The 23,072-nt window shown below is 46.4% G+C and overlaps 1 protein-coding gene across 1 annotated transcript in view; it reads right to left on the bottom strand.

The window, feature by feature from the left end:
- Positions 1-19,673: 19,673 nt before the first annotated feature.
- Positions 19,674-23,072, bottom strand: part of LOC139394559 (hyaluronan synthase 2-like) — a 28,878-nt gene continuing 25,479 nt past the window's right edge. Inside the window, exon 4 of the mRNA XM_071142654.1 lies at positions 19,674-22,707. Within this exon, the coding sequence (XP_070998755.1) occupies positions 21,772-22,707 (936 nt within the window). The 3' untranslated portion in view covers positions 19,674-21,771. The remainder of the gene's footprint in view (positions 22,708-23,072) is intronic.

Genomic DNA, 23,072 nt, shown 5'->3' with positions numbered 1-23,072 from the left:
CGTCCATCCATCCATCGTCCATCCATCATCCATCCATCCATCCATCCATCCATCATCCATTCATCCATCCATCCATCGTCCATCTATCTATCCATCCATCCATCCGTCCATCCATCCATCCATCCATCCATCCATCCATCCATCCATCCATTGTCCATCCATCCAGGCAGGCTGGGAGGGCACTACAGCCATGTTAAACCTATCAGAATGACTCCTTACCTAGATGGAAGAACAGTTTAGTTTTAAGGCGAGGCTGATACAGCAGTGTGTCTCCCAACACTCCTAAATGAACAGAAAATGACATAAATAACGCCAGGCCAGTAGCACTCAGACACACGAAGCATCTGAGAAAGTACTTCAGTGTCCAGCTTCGCCTGTGGACTTCAGATGTAAAGGATGTGAGGATGTGAGTGGAGATCTCTGAGGTACAGGATAGGTGTTGTGTTCTCTACATTATCTCTGAGGTACAGAATAGGTGTTGTGTTCTCTACAGTATCTCTGAGGTACAGGATAGATGTTCTGTTCTCTACATTATCTCTGAGGTACAGGATAGGTGTTCTGTTCTCTACATTATCTCTGAGGTACAGAATAGGTGTTCTGTACCCTACATTATCTCTGAGGTACAGGATAGGTGTTCTGTTCTCTACAGTATCTCTGAGGTACAGGATAGGTGTTCTGTTCTCTACAGTATCTCTGAGGCTCTACGGAGTCTAAGACACTAAACTACTGATAATGAATGAAAGGCCATAGTTGGATTTAGAGGCACAAAACTTATTTTTGACATTGGCAGAGACTGTAGATGTACAATACATCATAGTGTGTTTTAATGTTTTCAAGGTTATCCAGAGAGTTCAACTATTCGTGAATCAAAGTCACTTCAACACAGCACTTTCAACGTGTTCATTTCCTTTACGCGTTTAAACAATGATTTAAAACATATCCTCTAAAAGGCTCAGAGTAGTCTTAAATCACTGTGTTCTGAAGCAAATAACTCTTTAGAGGGGCTTGTCTTTTCATGTCGGATGTACAGCGTAAACACTCTTAACAGATGTTGCTCGGTGACAAGATAATCCCAGCAGTACTATTGGGAAGACTCAGCAGCCAGGCTGCACAGTACTGCTGTGAACCACTACAACACTATAAAACCAGGGCCCTCCAAGCCCTCCCACCCTTCAGAGACTGCGCCAGGCAGTTTTCAGGGCTGGAAGTGGGACTGAGGGTTGACTGAGGGAAGTGGGACTGAGGGCTGACTGAGGGAAGTGGGACTGAGGGCTGACTGAGGGAAGTGGGACTGAGGGCTGACTGAGGGCTGACTGAGGGAAGTGGGACTGAGGGCTGACTGAGGGAAGTGGGACTGAGGGCTGACTGAGGGGAGTGGGACTGAGGGCTGACTGAGGGAAGTGGGACTGAGGGCTGACTGAGGGGAGTGGGACTGAGGGCTGACTGAGGGGAGTGGGACTGAGGGCTGACTGAGGGAAGTGGGACTGAGGGCTGACTGAGGGGAGTGGGACTGAGGGCTGACTGAGGGGAATGGGACTGAGGGCTGACTGAGGGGAGTGGGACTGAGGGCTGACTGAGGGGAGTGGGACTGAGGGCTGACTGAGGGAAGTGGGACTGAGGGCTGACTGAGGGGAGTGGGACTGAGGGCTGACTGAGGGGAATGGGACTGAGGGCTGACTGAGGGGAGTGGGACTGAGGGCTGACTGAGGGGAGTGGGACTGAGGGCTGACTGAGGGGAATGGGACTGAGGGCTGACTGAGGGGAGTGGGACTGAGGGCTGACTGAGGGGAGTGGGACTGAGGGCTGACTGAGGGAAGTGGGACTGAGGGCTGACTGAGGGAAGTGGGACTGAGGGCTGACTGAGGGAAGTGGGACTGAGGGCTGACTGAAAGAAGTGGGACTGAGGGCTGACTGAGGGAAGTGGGACTGAGGGCTGACTGAGGGAAGTGGGACTGAGGGCTGACTGAGGGGAGTGGGACTGAGGGCTGACTGAGGGGAGTGGGACTGAGGGCTGACTGAGGGAAGTGGGACTGAGGGCTGACTGAGGGAAGTGGGACTGAGGGCTGACTGAGGGGAGTGGGACTGATGGCTGACTGAGGGAAGTGGGACTGAGGGCTGACTGAGGGGAGTGGGACTGAGGGCTGACTGAGGGAAGTTGGACTGAGGGCTGACTGAGGGGAGTGGGACTGAGGGCTGACTGAGGGGAGTGGGACTGAGGGCTGACTGAGGGAAGTGGGACTGAGGGCTGACTGAGGGAAGTGGGACTGAGGGCTGACTGAGGGAAGTGGGACTGAGGGCTGACTGAGGGGAGTGGGACTGAGGGCTGACTGAGGGAAGTGGGACTGAGGGCTGACTGAGGGAAGTGGGACTGAGGGCTGACTGAGGGGAGTGGGACTGATGGCTGACTGAGGGAAGTGGGACTGAGGGCTGACTGAGGGGAGTGGGACTGAGGGCTGACTGAGGGAAGTTGGACTGAGGGCTGACTGAGGGGAGTGGGACTGAGGGCTGACTGAGGGGAGTGGGACTGAGGGCTGACTGAGGGAAGTGGGACTGAGGGCTGACTGAGGGAAGTGGGACTGAGGGCTGACTGAGGGGAGTGGGACTGAGGGCTGACTGAGGGGAGTGGGACTGAGGGCTGACTGAGGGAAGTGGGACTGAGGGCTGACTGAGGGAAGTGGGACTGAGGGCTGACTGAGGGCAGTGGGACTGAGGGCTGACTGAGGGAAGTGGGACTGAGGGCTGACTGAGGGGAGTGGGACTGAGGGCTGACTGAGGGTAGTGGGACTGAGGGCTGACTGAGGGAAGTGGGACTGAGGGCTGACTGAGGGAAGTGGGACTGAGGGCTGACTGAGGGGAGTGGGACTGATGGCTGACTGAGGGAAGTGGGACTGAGGGCTGACTGAGGGGAGTGGGACTGAGGGCTGACTGAGGGAAGTTGGACTGAGGGCTGACTGAGCGGAGTGGGACTGAGGGCTGACTGAGGGGAGTGGGACTGAGGGCTGACTGAGGGAAGTGGGACTGAGGGCTGACTGAGGGAAGTGGGACTGAGGGCTGACTGAGGGAAGTGGGACTGAGGGCTGACTGAGGGCTGACTGAGGGGAGTGGGACTGAGGGCTGACTGAGGGGAGTGGGACTGAGGGCTGACTGAGGGGAGTGGGACTGAGGGCTGACTGAGGGGAGTGGGACTGAGGGCTGACTGAGGGAAGTGGGACTGAGGGCTGACTGAGGGAAGTGGGACTGAGGGCTGACTGAGGGCTGACTGAGGGAAGTGGGACTGAGGGCTGACTGAGGGAAGTGGGACTGAGGGCTGACTGAGGGGAGTGGGACTGAGGGCTGACTGAGGAGAATGGGACTGAGGGCTGACTGAGGGAAGTGGGACTGAGGGCTGACTGAGGGGAGTGGGACTGAGGGCTGACTGAGGGAAGTGGGACTGAGGGCTGACTGAGGGAAGTGGGACTGAGGGCTGACTGAGGGGAGTGGGACTGAGGGCTGACTGAGGGGAGTGGGACTGAGGGCTGACTGAGGGAAGTGGGACTGAGGGCTGAACTGAGGGAAGTGGGACTGAGGGCTGACTGAGGGAAGTGGGACTGAGGGCTGACTGAGGGAAGTGGGACTGAGGGCTGACTGAGGGAAGTGGGACTGAGGGCTGACTGAGGCGAGTGCTTTGCTTGACATGTGCAAGGAGCGCCAGTCAGGCTGAATTTCAAAATGGCACCCTATTTCCCTATAAAGTGCACTACTTTAGGGCTCTGGTCATATGACTCTGGTCACAAGTAGTGCACTATATAGAGAATAGGGTGCCATTTGATACGTAGTCTCCAGAATCACAGGAAGTCCCCTTGTTTATAAAGCATCTGGAGCTGAGCGGAATGGCAGTGTCCCTGGGGACCAGTAAATCACCAGAGCACAGCCATGTCAGAAGGGCCTTTGTTGCGCAACCAAATGGACGAATGGGAAGTTACTTTCAGACTTGAAAAGAGTACAGAGACATGTTTCAGATAGGGGTTGATTCTTGCCTTTTCCTCTGATTGCTGTTGTCACCAATGCAAGAAAACACACAGTCCTTTCCAGTGGAGATGTATTTTTCTTCAGTATGGTCTGAGTACTTTCATTTTGATTTGTATTTAACTGAGTACTGTAGGCTGTCTGCCTGACATCTACTGTATCAGCCCCATATTGGACACTAAGCCCTTTTTGGACCAGATCTTGGTTTAGGGAGGAGGAAATCCCATTGCTTGTATTTATTTATTCATTGTTTGTTTTAGAGGAACTCGAGCGTCAATATGTCCTTCCTGCATTGGCTTTTCTCTTTTCTACCAGCCGTTCCTCCAGTTTCCACAGCCATTTTCTCTGTTCTACCAGCCGTTCCTCCAGTTTCCACAGCCATTTTCTCTGTTCTACCAGCCGTTCCTCCAGTTTCCACAGCCATTTTCTCTGTTCTACCAGCCGTTCCTCCAGTTTCCACAGCCATTTTCTCTGTTCTACCAGCCGTTCCTCCAGTTTCCACAGCCATTTTCTCTTTTCTACCAGCCGTTCCTCCAGTGTCCACAGCCATTTTGAGTAGAAATATATTTATTTATTAGTCCCTTGTGATATACCTGAGTTAAATAATGCATGGAAAGCTTGGGAAAATAAATCTCAAAGATGTAGTTCATTAATTGAAGTCCACTCCTCCATCTTCTACATACAGTCGCTAGTGAAAGTCTACACCCCCCCTGTACAGTCTTCACGTTATGCCACCATAACCTTTTACTGCAGTGGGCTAAATCAGGATCACACACAGTGTTTCTTGGTAGTCTTAAACAAATCTACTTTGAAACAAAAGTATACACCTCACACACATGGTTATGGGCTTAAATAAAAAAAGACACCTGTACAATGTCAGAAATAGAGTTGAAATGTTTTACATTTTGAGTTTGCATCCAAATATTACACTTTATATACAGTACATCACAGAAGACTGAAATATCACAAAACCATTTGACATAGAAACACCCATGAGGCCACTAGGTCATGTGACTGCAGGAAAGGGCTACAATTGTATCTGAAAAGGGATTGTTAAAAAAATATATATATATCTTCACAACCTACTCTACATTTTCAAAATAATAGTTTTATTTTTCAGCCGGACAATTACACACATTTTAATGCCAAAGACACACCAGAATGGCTTTCCAAGCAGTGTTAAGTGTGCCTGAGGTGTCTCAGTCTCAGTCCTGACTTATATCTTCTAGAAAATGAGAGACGAGGTTTGAATACTGTTTTCCATATCAATGATTCCCAACCAAATTTACTGAGTTTGAGCAATTTTGACAAAAAACTATGGATATATGTTGCCCTAATAGTTGTGCAAAGTTGGTAAACTCTTATTCCAAATTATTAACTGCTAGGGCCTCCCGGGTGGCGCGGTGGTCTAGGGCACTGCATCGCGAACCCAGAGACTCTGTCACAGAACCCAGGCTCTGTCACAGCCACCCGCGACAGGGAGGTCCATGGGGCGATGCACAATTGGCCTAGCGTCGTCCGGGTTAGGGAGGGTTTGGCCAGTAGGGATATCCTTGTCTCATCGCGCACCAGCGACTCCTGTGGCGGGCCGGGCGCAGTGCATGCTAACCAAGGTCGCCAGGTGCCCAGTGTTTCCTCCGACACATTGGTGTGGCTGGCTTCCGGGTTGGATGCGCGCTGTGTTAAGAAGCAGTGCGGCTTGGTTGGGTTGTGTTTCGGAGGACGCATGACTTTCGATTAAATCTGGGGTGTGAAGACAGACGGAATCAAGACATCTTCAGTTTCTTCATTTTCTTCATTTTCTGATAACCCCACACATGGTTTATAGAGAACCCTGATAACTCCACCCAACTCATGGTTTATAGTGAACCCTGATAACTCCACCCAACTCATGGTTTATAGTGAACCCTGATAACTCCACCCAACTCATGGTTTATAGTGAACCCTGATAACCCCACCCAACACATGGTTTATAGTGAACCCTGACAACCCCACCCAGCACACAGTTTATAGTGAACCCTGATAACCCCACCCAACACATGGTTTATAGTGAACCCTGACCTTTCCAAACTGACTACATACAGAGAAAGCCACAAGACAACGTCTGCAGTGTTTACAGAGTTTATGAGCTCTCCTTGGTAAGGTCCACAACATTTAAAACAACATTTCCTCCAATATACCACACACAGAGATGATAGAACAATACCTCAAGGTCAAATAATAAAGGTCAATAATTGGTTGAACTCTGGCGTGGTATCCTGTAATATATCTACTACTACTATCTAGAAATCATTGGACAATCATTTAGACCCTCGAACATCATTGTGAATACATTCAATTAATCCTCTTTGACAAACTCTTGTTCCATACCCAGGTTCTTCCAGACATAATGTTGGCAGCAGCACATGAATTAAAAAGCTCACAAGACGGTGTGCATTGACTTCCTGTCCTACAGCCATTCATCAACAGTCAAACACGGAATTACTTACAATGTTCATTCATTTGATTTGTGGCACAATGATCTCCAATGCCCAGTATTGGCTGTAGAAAGTAAATACAGGTGGTGGAAGACTGTCCAGTCGAGACCTGCAGGGTTCAAGTACTACTTGAAATATTTCAAACACGTGTAACGTTTGCTTTAGTTTGCCAGGAGTGCCAGGCGGGTGTGGTTTGCAGTGTTGTGACTATTCCATTAGTCCCATTGTGCCAGGCCAGCTCAATCAAGCCCAGATAAAGTATGTGAAAGGGTAACAAATAGTATTTGAACCCAGGTCTGAGTCTGATCAGCCTCTCATGCTGTGTATTTTCCTCAGTGTTATGACATAATGTTTTCTTTATAAATGCCATATTCTTTTCAATCAACAGAGTAGCTGATTGCTGGCAAACCCCAGTGATCCTGACTGGGGCAATCGGATATATTTGGAAAACTATCCCAAGTGGTTTACCCAGTGGAAAAAGGGGAAACTGCAATCTCATTACCAATATACTGTACCTTTTTATAAATCCTGTTTTTCAGGGTTGATCCATCATGTCAGTGTCTTTACTGTCATTTGTCATCCTGTAGGGAGCATCCCTGCTAGTAATCATATATAACCACACTATTGACCTGCCATTATGGAGTCACTAATTGACCTACCATTGTGGAGTCACAAATGTACCTACCATTGTGGAGCCACAAATTTACCTGTCATCGTGGAGTCACTAATTAACCTGTCATTGTGGAGTCACTAATTAACCTACCATTGTGGAGTCAATAATTGACCTGTCATTGTGGAGTCACTAATTGACCTGCCATTGTGGAGTCACTAATTAACCTACCATTGTGGAGTCACAAATTGACCTGCCATTGTGGAGTCACTAATTAACCTGTCATTGTGGAGTCACTAATTAACCTGTCATTGTGGAGTCACTAATTGACCTGCCATTGTGGAGTCACTAATTAACCTACCATTGTGGAGTCACTAATTAACCTACCATCGTGGAGTCACTAATTAACCTGTCATTGTGGAGTCACTAATTAACCTGTCATTGTGAAGTCACTAATTGACATGCCATTGTGGAGTCACTAATTAACCTACCATTGTGGAGTCACTAATTAACCTGTCATTGTGGAGTCACTAATTAACCTGTCATTGTGGAGTCACTAATTAACCTGTCATTGTGAAGTCACTAATTAACCTGTCATTGTGAAGTCACTAATTGACATGCCATTGAGGAGTCACTAATTAACCTGTCATTGTGGAGTCACTAATTAACCTGCCATTGTGGAGTCACTAATTAACCTGTCATTGTGGAGTCACTAATTAACTTGTCATTGTGGAGTCACTAATTAACCTGTCATTGTGGTGTCACTAATTAACCTGTCATTGTGGAGCATAAGCAAAGCGTCTTGACTCTTTCCAGACACTCCTGCCCTGGGGCAGCCATGGTAAATCCCATTGACTTCTCCCTCCCAACGTTACGGGTGGTCGGGCTGATCTGGCCTGGTGCTCCACAATCAAAGCATCCCCTCTAGTGCTCTTTCCTTCCCTTCTTCAGACCCTCTCTGCTTAACCACTAATAACGTCATTACATCTATTCACCAGAACTTAACTACATAATTACATGTAATCACCAGCAGGTAATGAGTTGATAACTCCCTTTTGTTGCAGACAGCCAGGGCTTCAGTATGTCGGGGGACGTTGGTAAACTCCGTCTGCTGCTCTACCAGAGGTTTGTGGTTGACCACCCAGGGTTCCCCCACAGAAACACCACGTTTGCGTCTCAAATGGCACCCTATTCCCTATTATGGGCCAAAGGCCCTGGTCAAAAGTAGTGCCCTATATAGGGAATAGGGTGCTATTTGGGACGTCACACCATCAAAGTGGGGGCAACCGTGGGATATACAGTTTAATCCTGTTAAAACACAATGGGTTCTTCTATGGTTGTAAACCTGATTCAGGGCAGACAAACAGGCAGGATGGCTGAGTCAGTCATATGGGATCCAGTCAGGATAGCTGAGTCAGTCATATGGGATCCAGTCAGGATAGCTGAGTCAGTCATATGTGATCCAGTCAGGATAGCTGAGTCAGCCATATGGGATCCAGTCAGGATAGCTGAGTCAGCCATATGGGAACCAGTCAGGATAGCTGAGTCAGCCATATGGGATCCAGTCAGGATAGCTGAGTCAGCCATATGGGATCCATTCAGGATAGCTGAGTCAGCCATATGGGATCCAGTCAGGATAGCTGAGTCAGTCATATGGGATCCAGTCAGGATAGCTGAGTCAGTCATATGGGATCCAGTCAGGATAGCTGAGTCAGTCATATGGGATCCAGTCAGGATAGCTGAGTCAGTCACATGGGATCCAGTCATATGTGATCCAGCCAGGATAGCTGAGTCAGCCATATGGGATCCAGTCAGGATAGCTGAGTCAGTCATATGGGATCCAGTCATATGGGATCCAGTCAGGATAGCTGAGTCAGTCATATGGGATCCAGTCAGGATAGCTGAGTCAGTCATATGGGATCCAGTCAGGATAGCTGAGTCAGTCACATGGGATCCAGTCACATGGGATCCAGTCATATGTGATCCAGTCAGGATAGCTGAGTCAGCCATATGGGATCCAGTCAGGATAGCTGAGTCAGTCATATGGGATCCAGTCATATGTGATCCAGTCAGGATAGCTGAGTCAGTCATATGTGATCCAGTCAGGATAGCTGAGTCAGCCATATGGGATCCAGTCAGGATGGCTGAGTCAGCCATATGGGATCCAGTCATATGGGATCCAGTCAGGATAGCTAAGTCAGTCATATGTGATCCAGTCAGGATAGCTGAGTCAGTCATATGGGATCCAGTCAGGATGGCTGAGTCAGCCATATGGGATCCAGTCAGGATGGCTGAGTCAGTCATATGGGATCCAGTCAGGATAGCTGAGTCAGTCATATGGGATCCAGTCAGGATAGCTGAGTCAGTCATATGGGATCCAGTCAGGATGGCTAAGTCAGCCATATGGGATCCAGTCAGGATGGCTGAGTCAGTCACATAGGATCCAGTCAGGATATGTGTGTATGTGTCCTGTGTGTGTTTATGTGTGTGTGTGTGTGTGTGTGTGTGTGTGTGTGTGTGTGTGTGTGTGTGTGTGTGTGTGTGTGGTGTTTCACATACCCCATGCCCATCAGGAGAGTCTTGACTTTTCACTGTTTTCAGATGGAGCTCACAGCTGTTTTATCAGGGAGGGGAACAGCAGATAGTTTTATCAGGGAGGGGAACAGCAGACTGTTTTATCAGGGAGGGGAACAGCAGATAGTTTTATCAGGGAGGGGAACAGCAGATAGTTTTATCAGGGAGGGGAACAGCAGGCTGTTTTATCAGGGAGGGGAACAGCAGGCTGTTTTATCAGGGAGGCGAACGACAGACTGTTTTATCAGGGAGGGGAACAGCATGCTGTTTTATCAGGGAGGGGAACAGCAGCTAGTTTTATCAGGGAGGGGAACAGCAGGCTGTTTTATCAGGGAGGGGAACAGCAGACTGTTTTATCAGGGAGGGGAACAGCAGATAGTTTTATCAGGGAGGGGAACAGCAGATAGTTTTATCAGGGAGGGGAACAGCAGGCTGTTTTATCAGGGAGGGGAACGACAGACTGTTTTATCAGGGAGGGGAACAGCAGGCTGTTTTATCAGGGAGGGGAACAGCAGGCTGTTTTATCAGGGAGGGGAACAGCAGGCTGTTTTATCAGGGAGGGGAACAACAGACAGTTTTATCAGGGAGGGGAACAGCAGATAGTTTTATCAGGGAGGGGAACAGCAGATAGTTTTATCAGGGAGGGGAACAGCAGATAGTTTTAGCAGGGAGGGGAACAGCAGATAGTTTTATCAGGGAGGGGAACAGCAGATAGTTTTAGCAGGGAGGGGAACAACAGGCTGTTTTATCAGGGAGGGGAACAGCAGGCTGTTTTATCAGGGAGGGGAACAGCAGACTGTTTTATCAGGGAGGGGAACAGCAGATAGTTTTATCAGGGAGGGGAACAGCAGATAGTTTTATCAGGGAGGGGAACAGCAGGCTGTTTTATCAGGGAGGGGAACAGCAGGCTGTTTTATCAGGGAGGCGAACGACAGGCTGTTTTATCAGGGAGGGGAACAGCAGGCTGTTTTATCAGGGAGGGGAACAGCAGACTGTTTTATCAGGGAGGGGAACAGCAGATAGTTTTATCAGGGAGGGGAACAGCAGATAGTTTTATCAGGGAGGGGAACAGCAGGCTGTTTTATCAGGGAGGGGAACGACAGACTGTTTTATCAGGGAGGGGAACAGCAGGCTGTTTTATCAGGGAGGGGAACAGCAGGCTGTTTTATCAGGGAGGGGAACAGCAGGCTGTTTTATCAGGGAGGGGAACAACAGACAGTTTTATCAGGGAGGGGAACAGCAGATAGTTTTATCAGGGAGGGGAACAGCAGATAGTTTTAGCAGGGAGGGGAACAGCAGATAGTTTTAGCAGGGAGGGGAACAGCAGATAGTTTTATCAGGGAGGGGAACAGCAGATAGTTTTAGCAGGGAGGGGAACAACAGGCTGTTTTATCAGGGAGGGGAACAGCAGGCTGTTTTATCAGGGAGGGGAACGACAGACTGTTTTATCAGGGAGGGGAACAACAGGCTGTTTTAGCAGGGAGGGGAACAACAGGCTGTTTTATCAGGGAGGGTAACAGCAGGCTGTTTTATCAGGGAGGGGAACAGCAGACTGTTTTATCAGGGAGGGGAAAGACAGACTGTTTTATCAGGGAGGGGAACAGCAGGCTGTTTTATCAGGGAGGGGAACGACAGACTGTTTTATCAGGGAGGGGCACAACAGGCTGTTTTATCAGGGAGGGGAACAACAGGCTGTTTTAGCAGGGAGGGGAACAACAGGCTGTTTTATCAGGGAGGGTAACAGCAGGCTGTTTTATCAGGGAGGGGAACAACAGACAGTTTTATCAGGGAAGGGAACAGCAGGCTGTTTTATCAGGGAGGGGAACAGCAGGCTGTTTTATCAGGGAGGGGAACAACAGGCTGTTTTATCAGGGAGGGGAACAGCAGGCTGTTTTATCAGGGAGGGGAACAGCAGGCTGTTTTATCAGGGAGGGGAACAACAGGCTGTTTTAGCAGGGAGGGGAACAACAGGCTGTTTTATCAGGGAGGGGAACAACAGGCTGTTTTATCAGGGAGGGGAACAACAGGCTGTTTTATCAGGGAGGGGAACAGCAGGCTGTTTTATCAGGGAGGGGAACCGCAGGCTGTTTTATCAGGGAGGGGAACAGCAGGCTGTTTTATCAGGGAGGGGAACAGCAGGCTATTTTATCAGGGAGGGGAACAGCAGACTGTTTTATCAGGGAGGGGAACAGCAGGCTATTTTATCAGGGAGGGGAACGACAGAAGGCTGTTTTAGCAGGGAGGGGAACAACAGCAGGCTGTTTTATCAGGGAGGGGAACAGCAGGCTGTTTTAGCAGGGAGGGGAACCACAGCAGGCTGTTTTATCAGGGAGGGGAACAGCAGGCTGTTTTATCAGGGAGGGGAACCACAGCAGGCTGTTTTATCAGGGAGGGGAACAGCAGGCTGTTTTATCAGGGAGGGGAACACCAGGCTGTTTTATCAGGCAGGGGAACGACAGAATGCTGTTTTAGCAGGGAGGGTAACGACAGAAGGCTGTTTTATCAGGGAGGGTAACAGCAGGCTGTTTTATCAGGGAGGGGAACAGCAGGCTGTTTTATCAGGGAGGGGAACGACAGAAGGCTGTTTTATCAGGGAGGGTAACAGCAGGCTGTTTTATCAGGGAGGGGAACAGCAGGCTGTTGTATCAGGGAGGGGAACAGCAGACTGTTTTATCAGGGAGGGTAACAGCAGGCTGTTTTATCAGAGAGGGGAACAGCAGGCTGTTTTATCAGGGAGGGGAACAGCAGGCTGTTTTATCAGGGAGGGGAACAACAGACAGTTTTATCAGGGAGGGGAACAGCAGGCTGTTTTATCAGGGAGGGGAACAACAGATAGTTTTATCAGGGAGGGGAACAGCAGGCTGTTTTATCAGGGAGGGGAACAGCAGGCTGTTTTATCAGGGAGGGGAACAGCAGGCTATTTTATCAGGGAGGGGAACGACAGAAGGCTGTTTTAGCAGGGAGGGGAACGACAGAAGGCTGTTTTAGCAGGGAGGGGAACAGCAGGCTGTTTTAGCAGGGAGGGGAACCACAGCAGGCTGTTTTATCAGGGAGGGGAACAGCAGGCTGTTTTATCAGGGAGGGGAACCACAGCAGGCTGTTTTATCAGGGAGGGGAACAGCAGGCTGTTTTATCAGGGAGGGGAACAACAGGCTGTTTTATCAGGCAGGGGAACGACAGAATGCTGTTTTAGCAGGGAGGGTAACGACAGAAGGCTGTTTTATCAGGGAGGGTAACAGCAGGCTGTTTTATCAGGGAGGGGAACAGCAGGCTGTTTTATCAGGGAGGGGAACGACAGAAGGCTGTTTTATCAGGGAGGGTAACAGCAGGCTGTTTTATCAGGGAGGGGAACAGCAGGCTGTTTTATCAGGGAGGGGAACAGCAGACTGTTTTATCAGGGAGGGTAACAGCAGGCTGTTTTATCAGAGAGGGGAACAGCAGGCTGTTTTATCAGGGAGGGGAACAGCAGGCTGTTTTATCAGGGAGGGGAACAACAGATAGTTTTATCAGGGAGGGGAACAGCAGGCTGTTTTATCAGGGAGGGGAACAGCAGGCTGTTTTATCAGGGAGGGGAACAGCAGGCTCTTTTATCAGGGAGGGGAACGACAGAAGGCTGTTTTAGCAGGGAGGGGAACGACAGAAGGCTGTTTTAGCAGGGAGGGGAACAGCAGGCTGTTTTAGCAGGGAGGGGAACAGCAGGCTGTTTTAGCAGGGAGGGGACGACTGCAGGCTGTTTTAGCAGGGAGGGGGACAGCAGGCTGTTTTAGCAGGGAGGGGAACAAAGGCAGGCGGTGCGTTTCGTTGATTCTAGGTTCCAGTTCCATCTGTGATTTTATTAACGGCAGCAGGGTAAATATGACTTCTCTGAATGTCCTGTTGGTCATGAAAGACTAATGACGACAGTCAGTAAATAATTGCTGTCGTGGGGAGGGAGGGTCTCTTCATTTGTCTCCGTTTGGACCATTCCCCGCTGAGCGAAACAATGACACAAATGAAATAAAACACATGTTTATTGTTGGGAGGCAAGAGACAAAACCCCCTGGAGATAAGTGAACAGGACATCTTGACAACAGACATTGAACGGTAGATGACATTGAATGGTAGATGACATTGAATGGTAGATGACATTGAATGGTAGATGACATTGAATGGTAGATGACATTGAATGGTAGATGACATTGAATGGTAGATGACATTGAACGGTAGATGACATTGCATGGTAGATGACATTGAATGGTAGATGACGTTGAACGGTAGATGACGTTGAATGGTAGATGACGTTGAACGATAGATGACATTGAACGGTAGATGACATTGAACGGTAGATGACATTGAATGGTAGATGACATTGAATGGTAGATGACATTGAATGGTAGATGACCATGAATGGTAGATGACATTGAATGGTAGATGACGTTGAACGGTAGATGACATTAAATGGTAGATGACATTGAATGGTAGATAAAGTTTAAATAAAACATAAAAAATAATAAATGACTCTAATATAAGCATGTGGGAAGCAATATTTCTGTGCTGAATTTAACACAGCTATTAAGACTCAGATCGTATGGCCTTGGACAACCTTTTCTATGTGGATAGATGTTATCTATTTATTTACATATATACTCTCATTAAGTATGTATTTTGACCTCTCAAAACCATGGTAACTGATAATGTTATAGTGGCCAGCCATATTTGGGTGTCTTGAGGAAAGAGGCCAAATCTATAAAATGTACTGTAAGGACATCTAGATTCCTAACAATTATTCAGTGCCTTATTCACCTAGCCTGAGCGTTTATATCTTACAGTAACCATGCTCTAGTATGTCCCAAATCTATTTGTCTTATTAAGGCCAACAGTTGTAATGAACATTGAAGTCACAAGTATAAACCTAAAAAATAAATTAATTCAGTGGAATTCATGTAAGGTTGACCTAGTGTGTACTGTAGATTAATGTAGAGTTGACCTAGTGTGTACTGTAGATTAATGTAAGGTTGGCCTAGTGTGTACTGTAGATTCTTGTAGGGTTGGCCTAGTGTGTACTGTAGATTCATTCGGGGTTTAGTTGCAAAACGCTGTATACCCATTGGTTATCTGGAATGGTATACTCCTATCCTGTATATCCATTGGTTATCTGGAATGGTATGCTCCTATCCTGTATATCCATTGGTTATCTGGAATGGTATGCTCCTATCCTGTATATTTAACACCAATTCTAGCCTCATGCTACAGTGTTTGGTTAGAGTTTGGCCTCATCCCAAATGGCACCCTATTCCCTATCTAGTGCACTACTTTTGACCAGAGCCGAGATAAAAACAAATTAAATGTAAATAATTTGAGCACCCAGTGTTTAGTGGGGTGGCCGTGGTTCACCGTGTGTGCACTATATTGAACTGTCTGTTTTCCCTGTGCCTGACTTCATACTCACGACACCCAGTACGTTACACCACTCATAAATCTACACCAAATACCTCATAATGACAAAGCAAAAACAGGTTTTTAGCATTTCTTGCAAATGTATTAAATATAAAAAAACGAAAATATCAAGTATTCAGACCCTTTATTCAGTACTTTGTTGAAGAACCTTTGGCAACCTTTGGTCCTTCTACAAGCTTGGTACACCTGTATTTCAACAGTTTCAACGATTCTTCTCTGCAGATCCTTTCAAGCTCTGTCAGGTTGGATGGGGAGTGTCACTGCACAGCTATTTTCAGGTCTCTCCGGAGATGTTTGATCAGGTTAGAGTCTGGGCTTTGGCTGGGCCACTCAAGGACATTCAGAGACTTGTCCCGAAATCACTCCTGCGTTGTCTTGGCTGTGTGCTTAGGGTCGTTGTCCTGTTGGAAGGTGAACTTTCGCCCCAGTCTGAGGTCCTGAGCACTCTGGAGCAGGCTTTCATTCAGGATCTTTCTGTACTTTACCTCTGTTCATCTTTCCCTCGATCCTGACTAGTCTCCCAGTCCCTGACAGGTTTCCTCCAGACGTGAGGCTTGGCATTCAGGCCAAAGAGTTCAATCTTGGTTTCATCAGACCAGAGAATCTTGTTTCTCATGATCTGAGAGTCCTTTAGGTGACTTTTGTCAAACTCCAAGTGGGCTGTCATGTGCCTTTTACTGAGGAGTGGCTTCCGTCTGGCCACTCTACCATAAAGGCCTGATTGGTGGAGTGCTGCAGAGATGGTTGTCCTTCTGGAAGGTTCTCCCATCTCCAAAGAGGATCTCTGGAGCTCTGTCAGAGTGACCATCGGGTTCTTGGTCACCTCCCTGACCAAGGCCCTTCTCCCCCAATTGCTCAGTTTGGCTGGGCGGCCAGCTCTAGGAAGAGTCTTGGTGGTTCCAAACTTCTTCCATTTAAGAATGATGGAGGCCGCTGTGTTCTTGGTACCTTCAATGCTGCAGAAATGTTTTGGTGCCCTTCCCCAGATCTGTGCCTCGACACAATCCTGTCGCTGAGCTCTATGGACAATTCCTTCAACCTCATGGGTTGGTTTTTGCTCTGACATGCACTGTCAACTGTGGGACCTGATATAGACAGGTGTGAGCCTTTCCAAATCATGACCAATCAATTGAATTTGGACTCCAATCAAGTTGTAGAAACAATTCAAGGATGATCAATGGAAACAGGATGCACTTAATTTTCAGTCTCATAGCAAAGGGTCTGAATACTTATGTAAATAAGGTATTTATGTTCTCTATTTTTAATACATTTGCAAATATTTCACTTTGTCATTGTGGGTATTGTGTGTATATTGATGAGGAAATAGTTTTAACTTAATACATTTTAGAATAAGGCTGTAACGTAACAAAATGTGGAAAAGGGGGAGGGGTCTGAATACTTCCTGAATGCAGTGTATCTTGTTTTGCAACAACATGCAATGGTTTGTCTCTGACATGAAACCACGTAGTGATAGGTTTTAAACACACCTGTCTGTCATTCAACAACCCCGTTCCATGATTAGATGGCGAAAACACACCAATCTCTTTCATAAATTCTTTAAACAAAAAAAATTGAATTTACGAAAGATTCAGAAAATGCATATATACAGTGGGGCAAAAAAGTATTTAGTCAGCCACCAATTGTGCAAGTTCTCCCACTTAAAAAGATGAGAGAGGCCTGTAATTTTCATCATTGGTACACTTCAACTATGACAGACAAAATGAGAAAAAAAATCAGGAAAATCACATTGTAGGATTTTTAATGAATTTATTTGTAAATTATGGTGGAAAATAAGTATTTGGTCAATAACAAAAGTTTATCTCAATACTTTGTTATATACCCTTTGTTGGCAATGACAGAGGTCAAACGTTTTCTGTAAGTCTTCACAAGGTTTTCACACACTGTTGCTGGTATTTTGGCCCATTCCTCCATGCAGATCTCCTCTAGAGCAGTGATGTTTTGGGGCTGTTGCTGGGCAACACGGACTTTCAACTCCCTCCAAATATTTTCTATGGGGTTGAGATCTGGAGACTGGCTAGGCCACTCCAGGACCTTGAAATGCTTCTTACGAAGCCACTCCTTCGTTGCCCGGGTGGTGTGTTTGGGATCATTGTCATGCTGAAAGACCCAGCCACGTTTCATCTACAATGCCCTTGCTGATGGTAGGCTTTGTTACTTTGGTCCCAGCTCTCTGCAGGTCATTCACTAGGTCCCCCCGCGTGGTTCTGGGATTTTTGCTCACCGTTCTTGTGATAATTTTGACCCCACGGGGTGAGATCTTGCGTGGAGCCCCAGACCGAGGGAGATTATCAGTGGTCTTGTATGTCTTCCATTTCCTAATATTTGCTCCCACAGTTGATTTCTTCAAACCAAGCTGCTTACCTATTGCAGATTCAGTCTTCCCAGCCTGGTGCAGGTCTACACTTTTGTTTCTGGTGTCCTTTGACAGCTCTTTGGTCTTGGCCATAGTGGAGTTTGGAGTGTGACTGTTTGAGGTTGTGGACAGGTGTATTTTATACTGATAACAAGTTCAAACAGGTGCCATTAATACAGGTAACGAGTGGAGGACAGAGGAGCCTCTTAAAGATGAAGTTACAGGTCTGTGAGAGCCAGAAATCTTGCTTGTTTGTAGGTGACAATTACTTATTTTAAACCATAATTTACAAATAAATTCATAACAAATCCTACAATGTGATTTTCTGGAAAAAGTTGAAGTTGTGTACCTATGATGAAAATTACAGGCCTCTCTCATCTTTTTAAGTGGGAGAACTTGCACAATTGGTGGCTGACTAAATACTTTTTTGCTCCACTATAGCGTTTTGGAATGAAACTCTTCACATCTAGAACATTCACAACAGCCAATGTGTTCTTTAGAGTCTCAATGGCTTCTAGAATGGTTGAGTTATTCAGTCCCACAGATCCTCATGGTATATGTATCAGCTGTACTGCTAATGATTCCACTGTGCAGAGTCTGGCAGCTCTGACCAAGAACTGGAGCTCTGCATGCAGGAGAACATGACATGAGTTACATACATTCATTCCCACAGACAGAGGGGAATAGCTCCAGCTCTGAGCGCTACTTTAACCTGTTTAGGACATGGCAGATTTACAATGGCAAAGCTGGGAATGGCGTTTCATTGCTGACGCACTGCAGACCCTGGGTTCAAGTAGTATTCCAAATCGTTCACATAGTTTCAGCGTTTGCTTTAGCCTGCCTGGAGTGCCCGATGGGCGGGGTTTTACACTTTTGGAATGACTCCATTGGTTCCATTTTGCCAGGCAAGCTCAATCAAACATAGACAAAGTATGTATAAGGATTTCGGATAGTTTTTGAACCCAGGTGTGACTCACTGGGGGACTTGGCTCCGATGTTGCCCACATGTGCCGTTCTGGATGTATGACTGGGTCTCTCGGTCTGTTACTACAGTGAGGTAGCTAGACAGAGAAAACACAGCTGGCTTGGTGGCTGTGCATTACTGAGAGAATTCACGTGTACTTTTTCTTTCCATGACCCAACCAACCAGGAAGAAGCTGGATTTCTGTTTTTTACCACCTGTTGAAAGTGGTATAGTACAATGTTGTGGTTCCAGTTTTCCCCTTATGGTCTGAGACAAGCGTTTTCATTACAAATGGAACACTATTCCCTATATAGTGTACTCTTCTTGACTTGGGTCGTTTGGGAGCCATGTTGGAGACTGGACAGAAATACAGCAGAACTCAGGAGGATTTTAACAGCAGGTGTTCAATCCAATGTTAGTCTAGGAGGACTTGAACATGTCATTTTGTGTGAGTAATAACCTAGTTCTGTACTCTGGAATGGGCTGTCTTGAGTAATAGAGTATTGAGTTAGAATTCTGTGGGAGAATTCTGTGAGAGAATTCTGTGGGAGAATTCCGTGAGAGAATTCTGTGGGAGAATTCCGTGAGAGAATTCTGTGGGAGAATTCTGTGGGAGAATTCCGTGAGAGAAATCTGTGAGAGAATTCTGTGGGAGAATTCTGTGAGAGAATTCTGTGGGAGAATTCCGTGAGAGAATTCTGTGGGAGAATTCTGTGGGAGAATTCCGTGAGAGAAATCTGTGAGAGAATTCTGTGGGAGAATTCTGCTTTAAGAAAAATAAAAATCTTCCCCATTAATACCGTGTGATGTATCTCATTCAAAGTGAACCTCCTGGATGACCTGGGAAGATCAGTGAGAGGATTCTTATGGAATGGCCAAGTCTAGACGACTGATTTCACTACTCTGCTACAGTATACTAAAACGTTTGTGTGTACAATAAATAAGCTTCTCTGCCATGGCAACTCTCCACCCCGTGATACTTGTCTGGAGAAAGGCCCTCTATTCTCCAGATTCAGCTGTCTCCATTGAAACAATAAAACACAACAGCAGCCAAACAGCAACATCCGCCAATGTAAACCTAACACTACTACGCTAGTGAGAATGTCTCATTTTATGTGCAAACAAGTGTGTTTTACTGACCATCAGTGTTATAAGACACGAGGGAGTCACACATATTCATTATGACAGAAGTAGTATTACAGATCAATGATGACAACTTTCTAGACATAGTAAGACATCATTTATTTATTGTTTGGCACAACACAAAAGTGCTTCATGATAATACTACCCATGATCCCAAAGTCACGGTTCAATATTCGGTCTGATCAATTCTAATAAAATGGATTAAAATGTGTTCTTAAACTCTCTAAAGAGTCAATAATCAATAATCAATACTCTGGAATAGATCATTACATTTTTGCGAAAATGTATCTTTTGGGATTTTAATCTGATGTGGATTAACGCATTGTTTATACAATTTTCAGAACGCATCATGTGACGAATGTCCTCATGTGAACTCGTATGAAACCTTGAAACCTATTTCAGGAAGTCCTACAGTAAGGCAAGAGGTGGTCAAAACCGCCGCCTGAAGAGATACTGCGTGGCAGGCTTTTGCTCCTGCCCTGCAGTAACAGTTAGTCTGGTCCCAGATCAGTGTGTGCTGATCAGTAGATTAGAGTGTGTTAGAGCTAGCCTGGTCCCAGATCAGTTTGTGCTGATCAGTAAATTATAGTGTGTTAGAGCTAACCTGGTCCCAGATCAGTTTGTGCTGATCAGTAGATTAGAGTGTGTTAGAGCTAGCCTGGTCCCAGATCAGTTTGTGCTGATCAGTAAATGGGAGTGTGTTAGAGCTAGCCTGGTCCCAGATCAGTTTGTGCTGATCAGTAAATTATAGTGTGTTAGAGCTAGCCTGGTCCCAGATCAGTTTGTGCTGATCAGTAGATTAGAGTGTGTTAGAGCTAGTCTGGTCCCAGATTAGTTTGTGCTGATCGGTAAATTAGAGTGTGTTAGAGCTAGCCTGGTCCCAGATCAATTTGTGCTGATCAGTAGATTAAAGTGTGTTAGAGCTAGCCTGGTCCCAGATCAATTTGTGCTGATCAGTAGATTAAAGTGTGTTAGAGCTAGCCTGGTCCCAGATCTGTTTGTGCTGTCTTGCTAATTTAGATTTGCGAAAGGCTATGTTAAGATTAGGGCTGGAGCAAAATCCTGCAGAACGGCTACCTCTCCAAAACCAACGATGGTCTCTATAAGGTCTATTATGAAATGTATATTATCAAATATATAATTATCTATAAACCACAGAATCTTCTTATAAATATTGCTGGTTTTCTCTCAATGTACATTAAAAAAAACAGGTTAATCACCCTTCTTGTATTCAATAACTTATCCCTAGAATTGCATTTTATTGTTATCATTGCAGACAAAAACCCAGCTGTTAACTTCACATTTTTGATCAGATACACACATCATTGTTATAACAGTTGAATGCACAATGCATTTTTTTTCTCTCCATTTTATATAAAAAAAAATGAATGAAAATAAAGAATCTTTGGTGTTTATTAAAGCAAAAATAGAATTTAAAAAAAGTCTATATAAAAAGGCATTAAAATATAATATGTAAATTACAAAGTAACACGTCAACAGATACAGCATGGCCAAAGAACTGAGAAATTCCAGCTTTGACTTTCATTAACAACTGTGTATAAAAAAAAGAGGACAAATATGACCAAAAAAACATCATAAATTATGTTATAATCGAGAACGAGCCATTTTCTGGGTGCTTCCCGATCACTCACTCATACAATGAAAAGCATACCCACTGAGGTATTTCATCTTCAAATGACTCTGTCAAGCATTATGCACAATGGGAGTGAGACTTTAAAAGTGCATAGACATTATGCACATCATCTCTGTGTATCTATGTGGAAAAACAGGATGTCCATTTGGTGGTTTTCCATTTGGCAAAACACATCACCAACAAGTGTTTTTTTACCTCATCATCATAATATTTCAGAAGGAAATATCTGTAGTTTCTTGTTGCAGTCAGTCACAGCAGCAATGATATCGCTCTTCTGGCATCGTCACTTCACGTCACCTGCCGAGAGTCCAACAATCAATGAGCAGTTTGAGATTCTTCACTTTGTAAACGTTGAGAGGGAGCATGTCTACGTCTCGAACTGCACCCTGATCCGTAAAAAGTGTGTTACTTTTTTGGCCAGAACCCCGTATGGACCCTGGTGAAAAGTAGTGCACTATACAGGAAATAGAGTGGTGTTTAAGACCCAATCGAGGAGTTTCAGTGGAGGAGGAGGAGGAGGAAAAGAGGAAGATGTCATACATCCAGCACCATATCATACTGCTGTTCTTTCTTCCTCTTGCCACATTTAGTGATCAGTACCATGTACAACGTCAAGAGCATGACCCAGTAGCTGGCGTACACTATCGCACCAACGATTAAGACTATCTTTTCAGAGTCTGGAAAAGGAGAATCTTTTCTGGTTTCCTGGACGACCGTATAGATAATGCCAAGGAAGAGGATGGTGAACCAGACCGATATGGGAACGAGCCCTACGAAGTTAGTCACGATCGTCTTCCTCCCTGACGTGCCCCAGCCAGCCTTGTTTATGGTGGCGATAGCGAACATCTTGGCCGGTAGCAGACTGGACATGTACAACACTGAGTAGAAGGACATGAAGACCATGACAATGTTGCCCCTCATGCAAGAGGCAAAGGAGGACTTGATGAGGGCGACCGCCTGGACGATCAACAGGAAGAGAAGGATATTCCAGATCCTCCCCTGGTAGAACAGCTGTATCGCCGTGGCGATGAGGAAGAAGGGGAAGAACCCGGTGATGACAGCCTCGTAGGTCATCCAGAGGTGGTGTTTGTGGAACCACATGGCGTTGTAGAGCCACTCTCTGAAGTAAGACTTACTCCACCGGGTCTGCTGGTTCAGCCAGCGCAGGTAGGTGATGGGGGTCTCGGTCAGGCACTTGGACCGGGCTGTGTACTTGGTGGCGTAGCCCAGGCTCAGCACGCGGTTGGTCAGGTGGCGGTCGTCGCCGAAGCTACAGTGGCTGCCCATGAAGGTCTGGTTGTACCAATCCTCTATGAACTCGTGGAGCAGGTTGTTCCTGTACATTCCCAGTGGTCCGCTGATACACTGGACACAGCCGAAGTAGGACTGACACGCTCGCTCGATGTTGAAGGCCATCCAGTAACGGACGCTGCTAAGAAACGAGATCCAGGACTCGTATTTGTTCAGGATCTGTGGAGGAAGAAAGACACATAGGGTCAGGGTATTTAAGTTGGTTAACAACTGCTGTAAACACATTCTATAGTGTCAGCATAGCAACCAAACGGCACAATCGTGGGCAATTGGTTTAAGGACCCCTAATTAGCAAAAGAAAATGCTATCAACTCTCCCAGAGCTCATACAAATGTTCCACCTATCAACCTGCTATTGTGTAGAATTCTCACATGGGAGTAATCAATGTAAGCCTAAGGTATAGGCTAACTCAATTTTGTCGAGGAATGTCCTGTTGTGTAGATACATTTTTATAGTTTGTATTATTTGGTATTCGGGGAACTTTAAATGAAATAAGGGCAGATTTGGTCCTCAACAACAGTGTA

Source organism: Oncorhynchus clarkii, unplaced genomic scaffold (genome assembly GCF_045791955.1).
Source record: "Oncorhynchus clarkii lewisi isolate Uvic-CL-2024 unplaced genomic scaffold, UVic_Ocla_1.0 unplaced_contig_9003_pilon_pilon, whole genome shotgun sequence".
Taxonomy (NCBI): domain Eukaryota; kingdom Metazoa; phylum Chordata; class Actinopteri; order Salmoniformes; family Salmonidae; genus Oncorhynchus; species Oncorhynchus clarkii.
This window is presented reverse-complemented; position numbering and strand designations above follow the sequence as displayed.